We start from the raw sequence: 18,474 nt of genomic DNA, 5'->3' as shown, positions 1-18,474 counted from the left end.
CTACTACTGAGCTGCATCTGAGTTTCCTCTGGAGTCCATATCTAACAGGACATGACCACATGAAATCCAGGTGACTGACTGTGAACAAAGCAGCAGTGCTGGTGTTAAGTGACTGGGAAGCACGTCTCACCCCTTCCAGCAGTGCTCCCGGTTTCACGTGGAACACTTCTGTTCCATCACTTCCAAGGAGCTGCCCCTCAACCAAATCTTGGCAGAGGAGCAAAGATGTTGTAAGAAAAGCTGTTTTTCCTCCTAGAAGGACTACCCAGATGCATTTTTTTCAGCACTGGCTCTTCCACCTTATCACAAACATCAATCCTTCCCTCCAAAATTGTAGTGCTTTGAACTGTTTGGACAACTGGAATACAAAATGAGAACTCTAAAGTCAGTTACTTCAGTGGGTTACATCCCCAAATTATTCCAAGTACCTTGAGTTCATTGGTCCTTTAATCAAGAGCAAAGGAAAACCAGAAGTCTCGTATTCCTTGTGTTTCCATGCTCAGCTCACGGTGCCCAACAGCCTCCTGGGAGTCAGCTCAGTAAGCTGCTTTAGTTGCCCAAAGAGTAATGAACAGCAGGGTTAGAGCAAAGTATCTCTTAGTTAGAAATGCACTGTTTATTCCAATGCACCAAATACAAAAAGCCCTATATTTCCAGATCACTGAACATTAACGCAACAAAGGAGTTTTGCATTAGTCTACTTTTAAAAGATCCAAATTCATGCCTGCTGGTAGGCAATAGAAACAACCTTCTAGGACTAAGCCCTTGCGTTTATAAAGACACCACAAAATCCCTTATAATAATGTAAACAAAATAAATCTTCTTCTTAAACTTTAACCTTTTAACTGGAATCCACTTTTTCAGGACATGCATTCCTCCTTCAAGGGCTTCCTGATGGTGAATGACTGAAAGAGAAACAAAAAGGAGTAAGGACGACTCTTACAGCCAAAGCAGCTGAAAACATGCATGCTGCCCCACGTTTCCTTTGTTTGGAAACCAGTCCCCCAGATTGCCTCTATCCAGAGTTTTCATTAGCAGCTCAGGGGGGTTAGAAACGTTAGGTTTTACATCAAGTAAATTGCAACTTGAAACATGAAAGGGCCAGTTAAAATGAGAGCCAGCTATGATACCTAGGGTAAGACAAGAAACAAGCTCAAGAAGAGCACCTGTGAGGCTCCAGCCATGCACAGATGGATTCTCATCTGCTAAGGTGAAGTGGGCTATAATCTACACATCTCCATTTTGGAGCTAGCCATGAGGCTGCAGGTCAGGCTACTAAAAGTCCACTGTCTTCATCCCTGGTTTTGCAGAGGAATTTGCTTCTTTCTTTCTTCAGCGTGCAGCCATGCTGTGCTCTTAACCTGAGTTTAGAGCCAAATGTGAAGATTCACCAAGAATTGAATCCTGCCAAATACTGGTGGTTTCCTTCCTACTTCATCACCTCCTTTCCAGCTGTGCTCAGAACCATTCTGTTTCCTCTGTTACTTGCTACGTTTTCCTGCCTTTTCTATTGTCCTTTCCAAGTTTTACTGAAGTAGGTTACCTTAGAGGATTCCAACTAACAACAGTAAGTGGACACAGGACACCTACACTAGAGTTCTTTTCTAGAAACAGCCTTGTTATAAACTTGTGACTTTTAGAAGAAAACACCCGTGCAAATTCAGGTTTTAGAGTTCACGAGGAAAGTTCATGATTTTATTTTTGCAGAAGTTAACCTATATAGCAACCACTATAGACACCAATTAGTTCAATGTAATCAGATGGTGTACTCTACTTTTTTTTTCCTACCTTCTCTTTGGAGATGGTGATCTGGACTTTGAGCGACTGCAAAAGAAAGAAAAAGCAATGTGACTCTTCACATAGTACCTTCCATGCACTCAACACTTCTGACCAATTTAGAGCAGTAAGAACTCTGATATTTTTTGTGTACAACAGACGCCACCCTTAAGGCTGTTGATAGCAAGTACGCCCAATTTAGAGACTTACTTTAAGCAAGAAGCTGCAATTAAGAGAGAAAACTGCTGAAAGCTGAAGCCCTCAGTAGAAAGCTGCCATAGCTTTGAAGCAGCTATAAAGTGACAACAGGGTAGTGAAACAAGTGAAGAAAAGACAGGACTGAGAACAGTGAGGGGGCAAGAGGTGCCCCAAATCCTGCCAAAATACTTTAGCATCATAGTCATGGGTTAGACAAGAGCTTGCTAGAACCAACAATCCTTCTGGAAGAACTGCGGACCGACCCACGAAAATCAGTTATAGAAAATTAAAGTAATTTAAAAATATATATATTTAAAATATGATTAAAAAACAGTCATTAAAGAGGCTCTTCCACATGCAACTGAGATACTGGTCCAAAAAGATTCGGAATCATGTCCAAAAAAATTACTGAGTGCTAGTTGTGTTTATACGCTCACCTTTTAGCAGGTAAGCCAGATTTAGATCTACCATGGGACCCAGACCTACAATAGGAGAAAAATAAAGCTCAGCAAAGCAGCCAGTGGCATGCACATACAACGAAGGTTAGCTTAACCAGCAACAGCAGTTTCACACTACGTAGCATCACGAACCAGAGAGGAATGCTCCGCTCTGGGCTGGAGGCTGTTCTTCGTGACATTGCTGAAGAATCCTTTAGCTCTTACTGCAGAGACTCCGCTTGTCAGGAAGCAACAGAACACACCCAAGAAGCTCCCCAGCAAAGCTTTGGCGACCACTTCTACAAAATAGGAGCCCCACCCACCCCCCTGTCCTTTTCACAAATGGAAGAATACTTACAAGTGTCATTTAAGACAAGATTTTAATTAAACATTCAGCCATGTAAGAGCTGATGCATTCTTCAGTTCTCAATGCCACTGTCATTCATGTAAATTAAACAGTTTTTGTTTGCTATCCCAATCAAAATAGCATTTTAGTTGCATTACATACATGGCTACAAAGACTTCGTAATTTGTAAAACTTTCCTCATGCATTTTGCATGTTAACACACATATTCAACGGTTTGCTGTGCTACTTAGGATGTAATTTTCATACGTGCAGCGGAAATGCTGTCACAGCTTGAAGCAGTGATTGAGCACCTGGTGGGAAAGCAGGGCCAACTCAGGGGAGCTCAGCTGCATGCAATGTACCTCATTGACTGGAAAGGGAGGAGCCAGGATCCAGCCCTTCCCAGACCTCATTTAAGGGCTGGCAGTAGAGGGGATCTCACTGGAGATCCCTACCTGCCAGAGATATTCTAGAGGTAAGTAGATTTTCTTCCTTCATTTCTGTGTCTACAGCTGCTGCGTTTGGGCTTTTTTTGCTGCAGCTTCGGATTGTGCCACTCAGCTATTACTGCTGTACTTTCCATCACATTATAGCATTATGATGCTCTTTTGGCTGTTTCTTTTTGAAGACTGGAATGTGAAGCTTTCTGATATTCTGTAATATCACACTGCTGAATTCTGACTCTTCAGGAAGACAATTTCCTTGGTTTTTGCCTGCAACTGTTTACAGTTGCTGTTATCTTGCCTATTATTTTACCGAAATGCTGTGCAGATACTGTTAGCCAAGTTAAACGGTTCAGTGCAATTCCTTTTAACCATTCCTGGTGGTTACACTGAGCCGTCATCTGTATCAGTAGCTAACGCTGTAACCAGTTTTCTTATTGCCTCCATGATCCACACAACAGTTCTTCACATCTACCCAGAACATGTATTTTGTAGCATGAGCACAACCTCACTCCAAGAGGCACATCAACATGATTAGTGCCAATCGGAGGCTTTAGAAGTAAGACAATTTACCCTTTCCACAATGTTTCTGTAATTCTAGTCTGTAACTACACCACTGTTCACCACTGCAGTTGCACGCATATGAAATCAGCATTTCAGAAAGTGTCGATCATCTCCTGTGCAAGAACTGGACCACTCCAGAAGCAGAAGTTACCAACCAACACAGCAGCATCCCTATCTACAGCAGCCTGCAAGCTGCACTTGGCTGGAAATCTTCTGCATCACTAGCATGTAGGAGCACTGTGTCAGGACAGCTCTAGGAGTAAGCAACCACCACCATCCCTTGAAGAATCAGCATGCAGCCAGTCCCCTAACGAAGCCTGTCTCACCTCTTCACCCATTCTACAATAATGGTAAGTGGTAAGCAAGAGCTGAGTTCATAGTATGAATCCTGTCACTGCTTATATTCAGCATTTGGGATTTAAAAAATACAACAAGAAAAAAACTATGCAACGTTTCCTGCAAGTTCAAGCATAACCAACAAACAGCTTTCTAAACCTCTCCCCACAGAACATAATTGCAGATACATTTTGCTTATGGCTGTAAGCATATATACCTGCAGCCACAGAATAAAGCAAACTCATGAATTACGAGACACACATGAATGTTATGGTCTCTAGAAAGATGTACAAGAAGTGCAAACACTGCTATGCTGCACAACCTTCTAATCCCTTCCATGGAACAAAAAGAAAAAATAAAGGGATAGAGGGAGAGCACTCTTCAACTGCTGTGTCATAAGAAATTAGAACAAGCACTTTACCTGCTTCGAGGCCATACAACAGACCGAGACCTTGAGCGTGATCTGGACCTAGATCTAAAAAAAGAGCAGTGAGAGATCAGCTCTGGTGTGTGACTCGTGCAGCTGAGATCCTTCAGCACAGTTCTCTGAAGTCATCAGTGTAACACAAATAGCTGAAGTTACTTAAGTTACTTCTTCAAGTTACTGTCAGCTACAAAAAGTACAGGGACTCAAATAAGGTAATATATTTCCTTAGTATAAATAAGGCCAAAGATGGAAAAACAATGGATGCCTATGGAAGAACAATGAATGCCCCATCCCTGGAGGCATTTAAGGCCAGGCTGGCTGTGGCTCTGGACAACCTGGCCTTGTGTCTGGACCCTGCGCACAGCAGGGGGGTTAAAACTAGATGATCACTGTGGTCCTTTTCAAGCCCTGCAGGCCATTCTATGGTTCAAAACTGACAATATTGCTAGAAAGCGGCAGTAGATTCTGCCAGAAATATCACCCACGTATGAAATCCCACTGCCACAGTTAACTAGACATCATTACTCTCTGTATCACTTAAGACAAAGTAGAAAGCCTTAGCCAGATATAAAAATCACAACCTTAATTTCAATGCACTGTGAAAAACATCAGAAATGGCAGTTTTGAATTTACAAGTACAGGTTTTTAACTTCAAAGTCAATGTTCACATGAGCTCTGGCGTTTCACTCCATGAGGCTATCACCACTACAGACTGCAAAAAATGTAAGCACTAATTCCAGCCATTACATCTCTTGAAGCATTCTTTCAGCAGCACTGTGAGCTCAAAGTATCACATACCTTGATCTCCTTAAAGAGCCAGACCGTGATCTGCGAGGTGAAAATGATCTATACCTACGAGGAGAGATTGACCTGGACCTGCGGTAGGAAGCTGACCTTGACCTACAAAAAAAAGCAAAACACAAGCTATCAAAAGGTATTTTTCACAAAGGATGCAAAGGGGTATCCTTCCCAAATTGAAGGGAAAAGTAAAAACAGTAAAATAAATAGCAAGGCTGCTGCACTTGAAATCTTACCTCCTACCACGGCTTCGACTGCGTGAGCGAGAATACCTTCTTCCTCGGGACCTGGAGCGGGATCGAGACCGGGACCTGGGTTTAGGTTAGAGAAAACACGTATCAGAAAACAGCCTCAGCCAACAGTGCTTGTGAGGCCCTGCTGAAGTCAGAATTTTCAGACAACTAAGAAGAAAAAAAAAAAACAAAAAAAACCAAAACAAAACAAAAACAAAACCACACCACTAGCATCTGTCAGTTGGAAAAAATGCCTGGGCCTACTTGTCTTGAGCATTTTTACTACCTAGAAAAATGTTAAAAGCTGAATTACATTGCAGAATTACATTAGAATAAAAAAATACTGTAATGCGTATTTAAAATAAACCTTGCAAGTTTGCAGGTCGACCCTCTTTGGCCCAAGGTCTAGCAGATCTAGACGATCTAGAAGTATCTATAGCCGATCGCTGCATCTAGGTGTTCTCTTCAATCTAACGACGATCAAACTGACAGCCCAATGAGCCAGGGTGAGGCTTGATTGACGCAAGAAGATTTTTCTAGCTGGGAATGTGGTCAATCTGGTGTTCCTCTTTCTAAACCGGAGGGGGGGGCCCCAATTGAAAGCCAAATTTACTGTTACGGCGGTCACCGTCTCAAATTTTCTGCCCTTAAAGAATAAGGTCGAGCTAGGTGGAGATGGCTCGAGGGGATCTGGCCTCTTATGCTGATCACCTCAAGGTCTAGGAGGATCTTAAGTGTCGGATTTGCAAGGCGCCTCAGCATGAAATCTTAAGGCTCGTGACATTCTGAATCAAGGCGACTGACTCAAACGAAGAAACCTGAAAGGTTTTGACCAGGTTGATTATTAAGATAGCAACATTTGATATGTATTAGCAACAAACTGTGATATACACCTGTTGACTTATAACATTAAGAGTTAAAACTGGCTTTTTGTTCGCTAAGAAGCGCTACACAAAGTGAACTGGCGAAGCAACCCCGCCGCTCCATCCCGCCCATACCTGCTCCTCCTCCGGCGGCTGTAGCGATGGCAGTCGTAGGCATAGTGGCCTTTCTCACCACACTCATAGCATCTGTCGTTGGGGTCGAAGGGGCGCCGCGCAGGAGGCCTGTCGTAACGGGAGCGACGGGGCATGCCCGTCGACACTTCCACTCGAACCCTGGAGCCACAGATAATCCTGCAAGACACAGCTCTCGTTAGTCACTGCTTTTCTGCCTGACTCCCATTTCACAGGAGCTGATACTGCTGGCTGCTGCAGGCCGACGAGGTCAGGTGCTGCTGACAGAACAGCCAATGGGCCTCGGCACACACGTACTTCCCATCGAGGCCGAGCACAGCATCTTCAGCATCCCTCGGGTCTTCGAACTCCACGAAGGCGAACCCCGGCGGGTTCCTGGCGATCCACACGGTTCTCAGCGGCCCATAGTAGCTGAAGGCTCTCTCCAGCTCGCCTTTGCCCGCGCCCGTGCCCAGGTTCCCCACGTACACCTTGGTCTCTGCAGGGAAAGTGGCCATGTCAGCGAGCCCGCCGGCGGCATCGCGCAGGCGCAATGCAGGGCACGAGACGCGCACGCGGCGCGGCCTCCCCTCCCCCCGCGGCCCGCAGGCGCCGCCATCTTTAACGCCGTCTCCATTTTGCTGCCCTCCCGCTAGAGCCGCACCGCCCGCCCCTCCATCACTCTCAGAGCCCGCTTCCTCCTGGAGAGCCGCTCCGCGGCCCCAGCCGACCGGCAGCGCCGGCGGCGCCCGCTCCCCGCCCGCCTCTCCCCGCCGATCGTCCTTACAGCCGCTAACCGACAGTGGCCGCCTCCCCACTCGGCCTGGCTCGAGGCAAACCTCCCCAAGCCGCCCATCCCCGGTGCCAGCGGCAGCCCGCACCCCTCCTCCGCCACGCTGAGCTTTCCCTTCGCGTCCTTCGTCGCTGCCCGCCCTACCATAACGCCCGTAGCGCGACATCGTCCCAACTATAGGCCGAGCCCCGCGCGCGTCCCTGAGAAAGAGGGAACCGCCTGCGCGCCGCACCCCAACGGCCGCACGCCGGGGCGGGGCTCCGGTCGCTAGAGAGCGCGGGGCGGGAGGAACGCGCTGCTCGAGTGTTCGCGCAGATCTCGCGAGAGCTGCGGCTGCAGTACTGCGCGTGCGCAGGACTGGGTGTATATGGCAAGCGGACGGGCCGTGTCGGGACAGGAAGCGGGAGGTGCTCTGGGGTTCGGGTGTGCGGGGCGGCCGCTTCGTGGCGGAGAGTGTGGACCGTGCTCTTTTTGGAGCGATCGGCAGGAACCTCACCGACTCGAAGTACTTCTTAACGAACCGCAGGAAGAATAAGGAAAGCCTTGTGTTAATGAGGACCTGGGCTTTTTAAAGGCGTTTGTTTGTGCCGACTTTTTTCCTTTAATAATCATACAGCAATTACTAAATCATGCGTTGGCGTAAAATAGTGCCGAAGCCTAAAGCGGAAACACCAAGTTCTTGAGCTGTAAGGAATCCTAAGGAACGAGGTCCTGCCAAATGCTGCTGCTCCAAATTGATGAATGCAGATAGGGAACAACGTTGGTAAAACCTGCTTCTTGCTGCTGCCTCTTCCTGGTAATTTCACACAGCTTGCCCTACATTAAAGGTCATGTGTTAAAACAAAGACTGCTGTAGTAAAAAGCTTTCTCAAAACAGTCTTTTGGTTTGATAAGTCAGAGTCCTTTTGGAAAAAAATACTCTGTGGAAGCTGTTCAACTAAACGTGCAAAGACGTCTCCATTAGAAAAGTAATGACGTGAATGTTAGTCAGATGAGTACCATTTATGTTTCTCATCTATCATCTTTCACAATGCTGTTTAGAACAATGACAGTGATACAGCAGTTTAATGTGTTACCCATTTGTTTCAACTAAACATAACAGTGCATGCTTTGTGCTTTTTGTTTACACCACTTGCAGTCCCTTCTTAAAGTACAAAAATCAGACAAAGGCACCTATACCCAGCACTTTTGGATAGAGCAGATAGCAGATACAGGCACCCAGAGCAGTTTGTGAGGTGGGGTGTGCAGGCCCAGCTGCTTTAGGCAGGTGTCACTGCTGCTTTTCTAGGTAGCTCTGTACCAAGCCTTGAACCCGAGACAGGATGATCTCGTTGGAGCTGCTGCACTCCTCTGGGCTGTATGGTGGGTCGATGGTTAGCACCCCTGCCACGCACAGCGTTCTGCCCGATTCGCCTTGCTCTGTTACAGGGATGTGGTTTGTTTCCAGCCACTTTTTCAAGTCGTTCTTCCTCTTGTGGAGCTCCTCTGGGCTGTAAGCTTTAGTTTCCTCAGGCTCAAATATGCGGGAAAGCCGTGCCTTCATCTCGTCATCCGCGTCTTGCATTATGTTGACCTCCTGGACAGCGTGGCCTAACACAACTAAAATGGACACGGGTTCATTCTCCGGGAAGTTTGCAAGGACGACGCTGTCAGGGAAAGAGGAATATATGATTGATTGTGCTTAACTGAAGACGAAGAAACACGGCCTAAGAGTCTTGGAGATGAGTGCTCAGAAGCCCTGGTGTAACCTAGGCTTTCAGGCAACACTGACAAGCCAGCATCTTTCTTAAAAATAGGCTATTCCTTAAAATCATGCAACTGTGGGGCCTGGAATTTGAGACTATTCTAGGTACCAACAAGCAATACCTTACATTACAATAAAAAAGGAAAAAAGCAGAGGTGGGTATCGGAATCTGACATTTATGGGCAGCATTCCAACCGTGCTTAAGTCTTCAAAAATTCAGAAACACTACCTTCATACAGTCAACACTTGGAAAGCTAATAGTGCAATAGTGGCAGCTCACAGTGTAACATCGGAACTTATTAATGATTAATATTTAATTATTGGTCAAAGAGTAATATATTTCTTCTCTTTTAATGAGTACTGCTAGCTTCTTAACTACTGTAGATTGAGTTCTGCAGCAAGAACACACTGCAGCATGGTCAGGCTCGTGATGCAGCTGTTTAAGACTGTTTGCTGTTCTTTTCCTAAGGACACTTATATTCCAGAAGTCCTAAAACAGAAGCAGGAAAACAACTTATACTTCTAGAATCTCCTCCTCACATATCATAGAAAATAATCAGAAACCACTTTCTTCCTTTCGTGGAAATTGAAATTCCATAATTCTAAGCCAGCTACTTACTAATATGCTGTTGCCACCTTTAGTGGAGAGAGAGGCTTTTTGTGATACGTCCACTGAAATACGCCTTGATTTTTGCCTGAGCCATCCCTCAAATCATTCACAGCTTAACAGACCTTTCCTATCAAGAAGGCAAGCATCTCCACAAGAATATAAGCACACCAGAGCTACTACATAGATGAAACAAGCAGGTTTTGCTCCATGTAAGCCTGCTTCAGTCTTGGGATCTTATTTTCCTGAAAAAATTGTTCTCTCTTAGCTTGAGGAAAACGAAAGTTCTGATACTTACCTGGCAGAAATTGGATCAACCGTTAAGACCCATCCTTCGTATTCATTTTTCTCATCTGCTGCAACTTTCACCCTTTTGTTCACATAGGTCTCCCAGTCTAGAGGGCTTTTCTTTTGCCAGTCATTCATACCGGCTACACTCGGCACCTAGTAAACAGCCAGATCAACAAGCAGAAGTACTGAATCCCCTCGCTTTGCCCTTCTCATCAGTTTGTCTCCAAGTAAAGATCCTCCGTGCGTTTTCAGCCCCATTCGCTACTGCACACGCGAGCTCCCGGCCCCGCCGCTTCCTGCCGCCAGCCCGCCCCCCGCGCGGCTCGTTTGAAAGCGCGGAGCCCGAGGACCGCTCGGAGCCGGAGTGTTTTGCGAGCGTACGTGCGCGCACGACATTTGTGGATGACAGGCGTGAGGCCAAGCTGCAAAACGAGGAGGCGTAGCGCTCGGTGCAGCCGGTGCCCTGCCTCCGCCGGAGGCTGCGAGCCCCTGGCTGCAGCTTGGGCCACCTGCCAACAAACGGGGAGATGCACGGGGTGCGTGAGGGTCGTGGTGGCTTTGCTCAGTCGCCTTCAGTCATGAGTTCTCTTAGCGAGCTTTCCCGGGCAGCTGCAAACGTGAGCAACTCCCCGCCATTCCAACCTCCTGAGAAGCTCAGTGTTTTCAGACCGCTTAATGAAAAGCTTCCCGGGGATGAAGCAGTACAGAAGATTAAAAAATACCAAGGGAGATAGTCGGTACTCTGCAGGTTGAAAGGGGTAATTTGGTTTCTTCTTGTAAAGTTTCCAACCCCAGCGTGGTGGAAATTGTTTAGGAAGGAGCTAGCGAGGTCACCCAGCTGCTGCTTTCTCTCCATTTATTCTCAAAGCAGAGATCAGCAAACGCGGCTGTTCTCGCTGTAAGCGTGAGCATCAGGGGAAAATCCCGACTCTTGTTTGAGAGAAAAGCAGCAGACGAAAAGGAATGTAGTGTTTTTACATGTGTTTTCACATGTAGGTAACTACAGATTGTGCATAGAGTCCCAACAGGTGCCTTTCTTGATCAGATTGGATTTCCTTCAAAGTCACTACTGGGCAAAAACCCCCAAGCATCTTCAGTTTAAATTATCGTTTCGTTTCAACCCCTGCGGCTTTTTGTGTTGCTTTTGTTTCTTTCCTCATTTGTTTCATTGTCGCTAGGTTAATTGTCCTCCTGAAGGACTAAGCCACCCGCCCGCCCCCAGGATCCGTCCCCTCAGGCGATAACGGCCGTAACCGCCGTCGTCACAGCAACCGCCGCTTCCCGCCCTGCCCTCCGGCGCCCGCCGCCGCCCCGTGCGCATGCGCGCCGCCTGAGGGCCGCGGGCAGAGAGGGGAGAGGAGGGCTGGCGCGTGCGCGGCGTGGAGCGGCGGTTTGGCGGAGCCGTTGGGATGTCGCGTTACGGCCGCTATGGAGGCGGTGAGCTCCCGGGGCGGTGCGAGGCGGCGGGGAATGCAGTCGGCGGGGATCCGTGGGACGGGGGAGGTACCGAGGAGAGCCGAGCCATCGGCGAGGGAGCGAAGGAAGGAGGGGAAGAGGAGAGGCGAGGCGAAGCGGCCGCGACCGCCGCCGCCGCCATTTTGCGTCAGCGGCCGAGGGAAGGGGGGGAGGCAGCGCGTGCCGCCGCCGTGCTGAGGGCGGGAGGGAGCGGGCGGCGCGGACAAGATGGCGGCCCCGGCACTGACCCAGCGCTTCCCTGCGCAGAGACCAAGGTGTACGTGGGGAACCTGGGCACGGGCGCGGGCAAAGGCGAGCTGGAGAGAGCCTTCAGCTACTATGGGCCGCTGAGAACCGTGTGGATCGCCAGGAACCCGCCGGGGTTCGCCTTCGTGGAGTTCGAAGACCCGAGGGATGCTGAAGATGCTGTCCGTGGACTCGATGGGAAGTACGTGAGCGTTCCAGGTGTTGGCAGGGGTTACGGTCGTTTTTTAGACTGGAGGGAGAATCAGGGTCTGGTCACTGGTTCTTCTCCTTTTTGTAGTTCTGCCATAAGCAGCAGCGGCTAACTTGGGGGAATCGTGGACTTGTTGCAGGGTGATCTGTGGCTCCAGGGTTCGAGTGGAAGTGTCGACGGGCATGCCCCGTCGCTCCCGTTACGACAGGCCTCCTGCGCGGCGCCCCTTCGACCCCAACGACAGATGCTATGAGTGTGGTGAGAAAGGCCACTATGCCTACGACTGCCATCGCTACAGCCGCCGGAGGAGGAGCAGGTATGGGCGGGATGGAGCGGCGGGGTTGCTTCGCCAGTTCACTTTGTGTAGCGCTTCTTAGCAAAGAACAGAATGTTACACCAGTTTTCTTTAAACTTTAACTCTAGATTAAATGTATAGGTGTATATTACGTTATGTTGATATTTCTATCAAATGTTGCTATCTTAATAATCAACCTGGTCAAAACCTTTCAGGTTTCTTCGTTTGAGTCAGTCGCCTTGATTCAGAATGTCACGAGCCTTAAGATTTCATGCTGAGGCGCCTTGCAAATCCGACACTTAAGATCCTCCTAGACCTTGAGGTGATCAGCATAAGAGGCCAGATCCCCTCGAGCCATCTCCACCTAGCTCGACCTTATTCTTTAAGGGCAGAAAATTTGAGACGGTGACCGCCGTAACAGTAAATTTGGCTTTCAATTGGGGCCCCCCCCTCCGGTTTAGAAAGAGGAACACCAGATTGACCACATTCCCAGCTAGAAAAATCTTCTTGCGTCAATCAAGCCTCACCCTGGCTCATTGGGCTGTCAGTTTGATCGTCGTTAGATTGAAGAGAACACCTAGATGCAGCGATCGGCTATAGATACTTCTAGATCGTCTAGATCTGCTAGACCTTGGGCCAAAGAGGGTCGACCTGCAAACTTGCAAGGTTTATTTTAAATACGCATTACAGTATTTTTTTATTCTAATGTAATTCTGCAATGTAATTCAGCTTTTAACATTTTTCTAGGTAGTAAAAATGCTCAAGACAAGTAGGCCCAGGCATTTTTTCCAACTGACAGATGCTAGTTATTTAGTTGTCTGAAAATTCTGACTTCAGCAGGGCCTCACGAGCACTGTTGGCTGAGGCTGTTTTCTGATACGTGTTTTCTCTAACCTAAACCCAGGTCCCGGTCTCGATCCCGCTCCAGGTCCCGAGGAAGAAGGTATTCTCGCTCACGCAGTCGAAGTCGTGGTAGGAGGTATGCTTATGTTTGCTTCTTCTTGTTTCTTTGTTTGGCTTAGAATTTTTTATGCAACTGAACAACTTTATTTGACTTTTCTGCAGGTCCAGGTCTGCTTCCTATCGTAGGTCGCGGTCAGTTTCACCTCGTAGGTCTAGATCTGTTTCTCCACGCCGGTCCCGCTCGGGTTCGTTGAAGAGATCAAGGTAATAATTTCTTAGAAGTTTTCAGCTTTGTGTTTGTTCCTGTTTCAGAAACTTTTAGAAGCATTCTTCATCTGATAATTCTAGTTACATTTATAATAATCCTGTTAGTTTTTGAGACTGTTGAGAGCTGCATATCCCATGTTGAATTTTGATGCCTAAAATGTCAAACGATCATGCAGGATTTATATTTCAATGTATAGATGTTATGTAGTGCTGTAACAGTCTTTGATGATGTTTTTCATTTTAGGTCAAGATCAAGATCAAGGTCGAGATCCAGATCTGTTACGTGGCCCCGAAGCAGGTAGATTACATAGCTGAGGGTTACGTAGTAAAGTTTGTTGAGGCTGTTGAGGTTTTCTGTCAGATGTTAAAATTTTCAGGAAAAAGCACGTGTTCCCTTTAGTAACACAGGGTTCTGAAGCTTCTATAGACTAGTGCAGAACACTGTACTTTCTCTTGTTTGGTCTGTTAAGTTTGTTGGCTTGTGTGTGTGTGTGTGTGTGTGTGTGTTTAACATACCGGTGTTATCTTGGTTTTTATGGTGATTGGAAGTACTGTTTTCATTAATTTGCATTATTTGTTTGTGTAGCAAATGTAGAATTTATGATTTTTTTTTTTTTCATTTGCTTTATGTAGCATATAAGAAACTCTGGATTCTTCCAGATACATGTCAGAAATTAGGGTGCCCTTCTGATAGTGTGTATATAATGCATGTAACCTGGAAAGTGCTGTAGGACTTTTTAGTGCAGTTACAGCTGTTTCCAGCTGTCTTGTGTACTTGTCCATTCATTCACAAGTGTCACTTTGCAGTAGCTGAATTAAGTGTGTGATAAACACTACAGCAAGTTATTTTGTACTATCCAATGTACCTTTAGAATGATACCAGATTTGAGAGAAATACAGGATGCCTTTAATTCTCCTTAATGTTGTGGTTATTGTTTCCATGCTAAGTGAGCATATCTTGTGAGCTTGTCAGATATGTGGCTGGCGTGGGTGACCTGGATGTCTTCAGGTAGCTGCTTTGTTCAGTGGAGACTGCTCTTTGCCACCCTGTTCCTTGGTCTGCTGTTCTGCTTTAAAGACTGCTCTTAGACATAAGAAACACAATAGGCATTGGTGAAGAAACAAAACAAAAAAAGGAATCTTCAGCTGGATTAACAGATGTGGATTCTTCTGAGGATGAAGATTTCATTATTAGAAGGTGGTATAGAGGCTTTTATGAGGAGTGGTATGGAGAGCTGTACAGAGTTCCTAGGGAAAGAAGAGATGGAGACCAGAAGATGGCTCAGTTAAGAGCAAAAAATCATACAGGCTTTTCAGAACCTAGTGAAAAGAGAAGGGAATTTGCCTGAGGTAGCAGAATGATGCTTTTGCATTGATCAGATGCACTTTTTCTCTCCCTCTTGCTAAAATCTGTTGAATCTTAATACCAGTTGTTGCAATGTGATTTAACTGTGGCTCGTCACTGTTCACTGAGTATGATGAGCAGAAAGTAGCTAACGTCAGCGGGCTCTCAAGGGGAAAATTCTGTTGATGCTATTATCATTATTTTCTTTTTTTAGTACCAGGATTGTTTTCTGCATTGTAAAGGATGCTCCTGAAACTCTGCATTGTGACACATTTCTTAGTAATTTAGTGGTTGAGGTGGAGGAAATTTCATACACAGAAGTACAGAGAAAAGGCAAAACTTTGATGTTCAATCTGTAATGAAGTCATTGTTAAATTTATACGTCAGGCAGTTGAAAGACAGGTTTTTTTTCTTGAAGAATCAAAGGAATGCAAGACACCCAGAGACAGACTCTTGATTCATAGGGAAGAAAGTCTGAAAAAGTATTGCGTGATGTTTGCTGGACTGACAGCATCAAAGAGTACATGTGGAAGCAGTCATGGAAAGCCATAGATAGGGAAAGTAGAACACTTCCTTTGGGAACTTAGAAATTTCACTTCTGGTAAGTGATGTTAGTGTTCTGATGCAGCAGTTTTATCTCCGAAGGGCTGGAAAAGACTTAAAGCCTTTTCACAATGCTTAAATTTGACAGATCTGAAAGAATATTTTTGTCAGGTGCATACGAAAGATGAAGTATACTGAGAAGAAGACATTTATAGGAGTGTACTGCCCGCAGCTAGTTTCAGCTGTAGTGGTAGCTGTTGCTCAAGGCTAATAATACTCGCAAGTTTAAAGTCTGGTGTTTTATGAGCTGTGTGAAGATACTGGTCTGAACTTGGGTGGTTGATGTGTTTCCTGCCTCTTGCACCAGCATGTTGTTGGCCTGGGACCAAAGTCCAGAGTAACATGTACAGCATCTGTTTGAAAGCGTTCTTCTGAAAGATAGTTAACTGAAGCCCTGTGAGTTTCCAGCATTCTGTCTGCATTCAGCATGATGGTTCTTCTATATTTAGTGTAAACCTTGCTGTCTCAAATGTGGTGATATGCATGCCACTGGCTTTCTTGCTGAGCTGTTTTTACTTCTTGTTGTAGGTCTAGGTCTCACGGCAGATCTAAATCTGGCACGCCGGCTAAGAGGTGAGCATACAGTGACATCTATGATTTAGTGTTGTTTTCATGTGATTAACAAAGACACTGGTCCTCTAGAGGAAAAAAAAGCCCCCAAAACATGAGTGTCTAATTAATCCATTTCAGATATGACAGTGATTATAAAATTTCCTCTACAGGCCTTTGGAATATGTTCTTTATCCATCTTATTGTTCCTAATAGCTCTTTGCAGTTTCTAGTTCAGTACTGTTTTGCTTGCTTGTTTTGTGCTCAGTTCTGTTTTATTCTCCCAACCATCAGAGAAAAGGTTATATTAATACTGCTGAATTGAAGGAATCTATGCTTTTTTTTCCCCTCTTAATGCCTCACCTGTACAATCCCTTCTTTTCCTGTTTTCTTCACTGAAGATGGTTGCTTAAATGCAGTGTCCATACTAAACAAATGGAGAATCCCCTCATTGTGAAAGCTGATGGGAAAGCTTTGTCATCTTCAAGTGCTTCTGCCTAGAATCCCATAATAATTCCGCTGCTCTGCTGCTGTGGTGGTTTTCATGTTTGTTGGTTGTTTTATTGGGGGGTGCGTGTGTGTATTTTAACTGTATACTGCAATGATTGTGTTCTGTTTTGACAGTCGATCAAAGTCCCGATCACCATCTCCAAAGAGAAGGTATGTTGGTCTCTGCTGGTAACACATACTGTAGGACTGGCATTTTAGTATCTGTCTGCTGAGGCGTGTGACTGCTGCCTGTAGGAAAATACCAGGGAGATATTTTTCTGAGATCTCTTTGCCAGAGATAATGGGACTGTGGTTTGATGTGTGGTGATACAGACGCGGAAATAAGAAATGCCTCAGTGTGCCGTTAGATGCCTTGCCTTTGGCTGCTCCTGTGTTAACTAGGAGTTCACTAGTTCTTTACTGCACAGAGACTTTCTGCTGGTGAGCTTGAAACACAGAATAAATGTGGGATGCAGCACTGAGTCTCATTAAAAGCTGCAGTGGGTCTGTGAAGGTAGAGCGGAGTAACCTGTAACAGTTGGGAAGGGAAGATTAAGTCTGATTTTACTGCTGTTGCTTATAGTTTGTTTTTTTTTTTTTTTTCCCCAAAAAAATGCTGGTAAATAATTCCATCTGTGGACATGCATGTAGTGACAGAATAGGCTGCTATATTTTAAAATTATTTTTACATACTTTTAGAACTTCTGTTAGACTGTTTTCATGGGTTGATTGTGGACAGGGGGGAATGGCTTTAAACTAAGACGTGAGGTTTCAGCTGGATATTAGGCTTTTCACACAGAGGGTGGTGGCACACTGGAACAGGCTGCCCAAGGAGGCTGTGGATGCCCCATGCTTGGAGGCATTCAAGGCCAAGCTGGATGTGGCTCTGGGCAGCCTGGTCTGCTGGTTGGCAACCCTGCACACAGCAGGGGGGTTGAAACTACGTGATCATTGTGGTTCTTTTCAACCCATGCCATTCTTTTTTTTAAAGTATAATAATTCTTTTTAAAGCTTCACTATTAGTTCTAACTTCACAATTACAGGGGAATTGAACAAATGCTTGTTATAGCTAAGTGATCACCATGACAGGTCTTGGCATCTTGCTGTATAATGATGTATCCTGCCTTCTGTGAGAGCCACTACCAGTTGTACAGTTCAGATGACTTCACAATCATCTCATTTAAATTGCAGTACAATAATAACAATATAATTAATACAATTATACACATACAATAAAATAGGAAAGTGCAGAGGAGGTGAAAGTAAAAAATAAATGTATTGTCTCATCATTAGCCTACTTATGTTATCAACAGTAATTAGTGATTTTGTTTAGGAAAAAAAAGAGAAAAAACAGTGCCTGAAGGGCTATAGAGTAGTGCAGGTACCCTCCTCATCTTCTTCCCATGTTTGTGAATCCCGGATCACTGCTGAAATATTAACTGCAGGTTCTTTTCCTTCCAGTCGTTCGCCATCAGGAAGCCCTCAAAGAAGCGCAAGCCCTGAAAGAATGGATTAAAGTTATGAATTTAACCTTTTAGGAAGAAAGTTATTTTGCTTACATTATTATAAGGGATTTTGTGGTGTCTTTGTAAATGTAAGAATGTAGATAGAAGAGTATATCAATTAAAATTTGGCATGATCTGGGTCTTCTGAGTTAGTCACACCAATAGACTAGCACAGGTCTCTTTTTATTGTATGAATTAACTTCCTGTGATATGAAAATGTGGGACTTTTTTATTGGCACATTGAAATAAAATGTGTATTTTTAACTAAAACTTCTCTGTAGTAACCCTGCTGCTTCTGTTGACGTGGGGGTAACTCTAGCTGTGTGCCATGTAACGTGGATGGGTGATGGCTAAGGGGGGAATGACTAATAGCGTCCTCTCAAACTGGTCACACTTACTGTTGGATCATCTGAAGGAAGGATCGCCTCCTGCTTTCTTTTAAGGCAGAACTTATCTCCTCTGTCTGCAGATGATGAAAACTTTGCATATGCCTTTTTAATCCCTTTATGGGCATTTGTTTTTTGCACTGATCTAATAAGCACTGCAGTTGTAATCTGCAATTCCAAGAATCAAACAATAAGTTTTTGTTCAAACACTTTTTTTAAGTGAATACATCTG

The 18,474-nt window shown here is 45.4% G+C and overlaps 3 protein-coding genes across 5 annotated transcripts; 1 reads left to right on the top strand and 2 right to left on the bottom strand.

The window, feature by feature from the left end:
* Positions 1-638: 638 nt before the first annotated feature.
* On the bottom strand, positions 639-7,512 carry LOC306959036 (serine/arginine-rich splicing factor 7-like; the record flags this gene model as incomplete). Its single annotated transcript, XM_079550716.1, has 8 exons — positions 639-905; positions 1,789-1,824; positions 4,522-4,575; positions 5,326-5,427; positions 5,562-5,636; positions 6,557-6,733; positions 6,872-7,052; positions 7,491-7,512. 8 exons carry the CDS (start codon positions 7,510-7,512, stop codon positions 881-883), a joined length of 672 nt encoding a protein of 223 aa, XP_079406842.1. The 3' UTR covers positions 639-880.
* Positions 7,513-8,616: 1,104 nt separating this feature from the next.
* Positions 8,617-10,123, bottom strand: GEMIN6 (gem nuclear organelle associated protein 6; the record flags this gene model as incomplete). Its single annotated transcript, XM_079532544.1, has 2 exons — positions 8,617-8,992; positions 9,996-10,123. The coding sequence occupies 2 exons, from the start codon at positions 10,121-10,123 to the stop codon at positions 8,617-8,619; spliced, it is 504 nt and encodes a 167-aa protein (XP_079388670.1).
* Positions 10,124-11,397: 1,274 nt separating this feature from the next.
* Positions 11,398-17,867, top strand: LOC306958638 (serine/arginine-rich splicing factor 7-like; the record flags this gene model as incomplete). 3 transcript variants are annotated; one of them, XM_079550213.1, is made up of 9 exons in its annotated part: positions 11,398-11,425; positions 11,711-11,891; positions 12,040-12,216; positions 13,100-13,174; positions 13,261-13,362; positions 13,610-13,663; positions 15,842-15,886; positions 16,487-16,522; positions 17,813-17,867. In XM_079550213.1, 9 exons carry the CDS (start codon positions 11,398-11,400, stop codon positions 17,865-17,867), a joined length of 753 nt encoding a protein of 250 aa, XP_079406339.1. The 3 variants fall into 3 exon arrangements, with proteins under 3 accessions (XP_079406339.1, XP_079406341.1, XP_079406340.1); XM_079550215.1 differs by lacking the exon at positions 15,842-15,886 and having other exon boundaries at positions 13,616-13,663; XM_079550214.1 differs by lacking the exon at positions 15,842-15,886.
* Between the last annotated feature and the right edge of the window lie 607 nt (positions 17,868-18,474).

Source organism: Tetrao urogallus, assembly GCF_951394365.1.
Source record: "Tetrao urogallus genome assembly, chromosome: 2".
Lineage (NCBI taxonomy): Eukaryota > Metazoa > Chordata > Aves > Galliformes > Phasianidae > Tetrao > Tetrao urogallus.
Note: the sequence above shows the minus strand (reverse complement) of the source record. Positions and strands in the feature narration are given on the sequence as shown.